The 1,949-nt window shown below is 46.8% G+C and overlaps 1 protein-coding gene across 1 annotated transcript in view; it reads right to left on the bottom strand.

The window, feature by feature from the left end:
* The window catches only part of FLT3 (fms related tyrosine kinase 3), a 74,375-nt gene extending 74,148 nt beyond the window's left edge, over positions 1-227 (bottom strand). Inside the window, exon 1 of the mRNA XM_029938480.1 lies at positions 17-227. Within this exon, the coding sequence (XP_029794340.1) occupies positions 17-227 (211 nt within the window). The remainder of the gene's footprint in view (positions 1-16) is intronic.
* Between the last annotated feature and the right edge of the window lie 1,722 nt (positions 228-1,949).

Below are 1,949 nucleotides of genomic sequence, written 5' to 3'. Positions count from 1 at the left end.
CCCGGGGCTCCCCGACTGTGGCGGGGGAGATCGGCGCGGTTCCGCCGGGGAGGCGGTCCGGGCTCTGCAGCCCTGGCTGGGGAGGAGGCGCGGCAAGAGCCGCCCTGGCCCCGGGCGCCCCCGAACCCTCCCGTTTGGATCTCGGAGCCTGGGCGACAGCCGCGAACCAGAAACCGTGCGCGGGGGGTCTTTGAGGCCCCGGGATGGCGGCTAAATCCGCGTCCCATGACCGCAGCTCTGGGGAGTGCGCCGACGCGCAGAGGGTAGCGTTCCAGGTTCGGGGGATCCTAATTGAGGACTGGTTTTCTTTGTCTCACCCTCCACCTCTAAGGATGCTCCGGACCCAGTCATTAGCGGCGGCCAGAAAAGCAGGCTCGGTTTCAAGGTTGACACTGAGGCTAAGGGCCAGCCAGAGAAAGGAAAGCAAAACGCAGAGAGAGAGCATCCCAGAGGATGTTTTGAACGATCCATTCCCTCATTCTCCTACTTCATCGCATACGATCTCAAGTTGAAAATTATTTTCTTTGCTGTGAGTGGAAGATTGGAAAGCCCTGGATGCCAATTCTGAATCTTCCCTGAACTAGCCCTTTGACCTTCACAAGCCACTTACCCTCTCAGAGTCCCAGTGTAGTCACCTGTAAATGAGGGCAGTGGACCACATGGGTTATAATGTGAATCCACGTTCTAGGAATGCCATGCTTCTCATTGTAAAGCATGATCATTGCCAGTGTTCATTCTTAGTCCCCTTCCCACGGCTGTAGTCGATAACACAATACTTTTTACCCCCTAGGGCGTGACGGAAACAAAAGTGCCTACCATGGTGCAGCCACTATGGGAAACAGTATGGCAGTTTCTCAGAAAATGAAAAATGGAATTATCATATAGTCCAGCAGTCCCACTTCTGGGTATATACTCAAAAGAACTGAAAGAGGCTCATGAAGAGATATTTGTACACCCACGTTGATAGCAACATTATTCACAATAGCCAAAAGGTGGAAACACCCCAGCTATCCATTCGCAGATGAACTGGAGAAGCAAAATGTGGTGTATCCATACAATGAACTATTATTCAGTCCTCGAAAGAAATTTTGACACGTTACAACATGGGTGAACCTTGAGGACATGCTAAGTGAAATAAGGCAGTCAAAAGAAGACAAAAAGACAAACACTGCGTGATTCTGCCTATGTGAGTTACCTAGAGTAGTCAAATTTATAGAGACAGAAAGGAGACAGGTAAGTGCCATGGGTTGGAAGGAGGGAGCATAGAGAGTTGGTTGTTTGATGGGTACAGAGTTTCAGTTTTGCAGGATGGAAGAGGGTTCTGGACTTTGGGTGTATAGCCGTATGCATGTACTTACACTGTGAACTGTGCACTTAAAAATGGCTGAGGTGGTAACTTATCTGAGGTACATTTTGTCACAAGTAAAAGTTTAAAAAATGTGAAGTGTCTGTCTTTGGTAGAACATAGAACTAGAGGAAGAGGCACGAGTTGAGGGAGACACGAAGAGATAAAAGCAAAGAAGGAGGGTGGTAATGAGAAGAAAAATGGGCAAGTAAGCCTTCTAATTGCCAAGATTGAATGCATTACCTTTTATTTATAGCTTGATCACTTTAAGCTTTAAAAGAAATTGATGATTACAAGTTTGCAGAATATCAGCTTGGATAGAGCACTGTTCAAGAACACAAAATCATGAAGATATGTTGCTCCTGCAAAAAAAAAAAAATATTGGGCACGAGGCAGAAATTTCTGCAAGATGGGAGGGATAGTCAAATAACAAATGAGTGAAAATCGCAGAGAAAGACAAACACCATGTGATTTCACTCATATGTGGGATTTAAGAAAGAAAACAGAGAGACAAACCAGACTCTTAAATACCAAGCGCAAACTGGTGGTCACTAGGATGGGAGGTAGGAAGAAGGATGGGTGAAATAGATGAAGGGGATTAAGA

Source organism: Suricata suricatta, chromosome 4 (genome assembly GCF_006229205.1).
Source record: "Suricata suricatta isolate VVHF042 chromosome 4, meerkat_22Aug2017_6uvM2_HiC, whole genome shotgun sequence".
NCBI classification, from domain to species: domain Eukaryota; kingdom Metazoa; phylum Chordata; class Mammalia; order Carnivora; family Herpestidae; genus Suricata; species Suricata suricatta.
The sequence above is the reverse complement of the archived record's forward strand: the minus strand, read 5'-3'. Positions and strand labels throughout refer to the sequence as shown.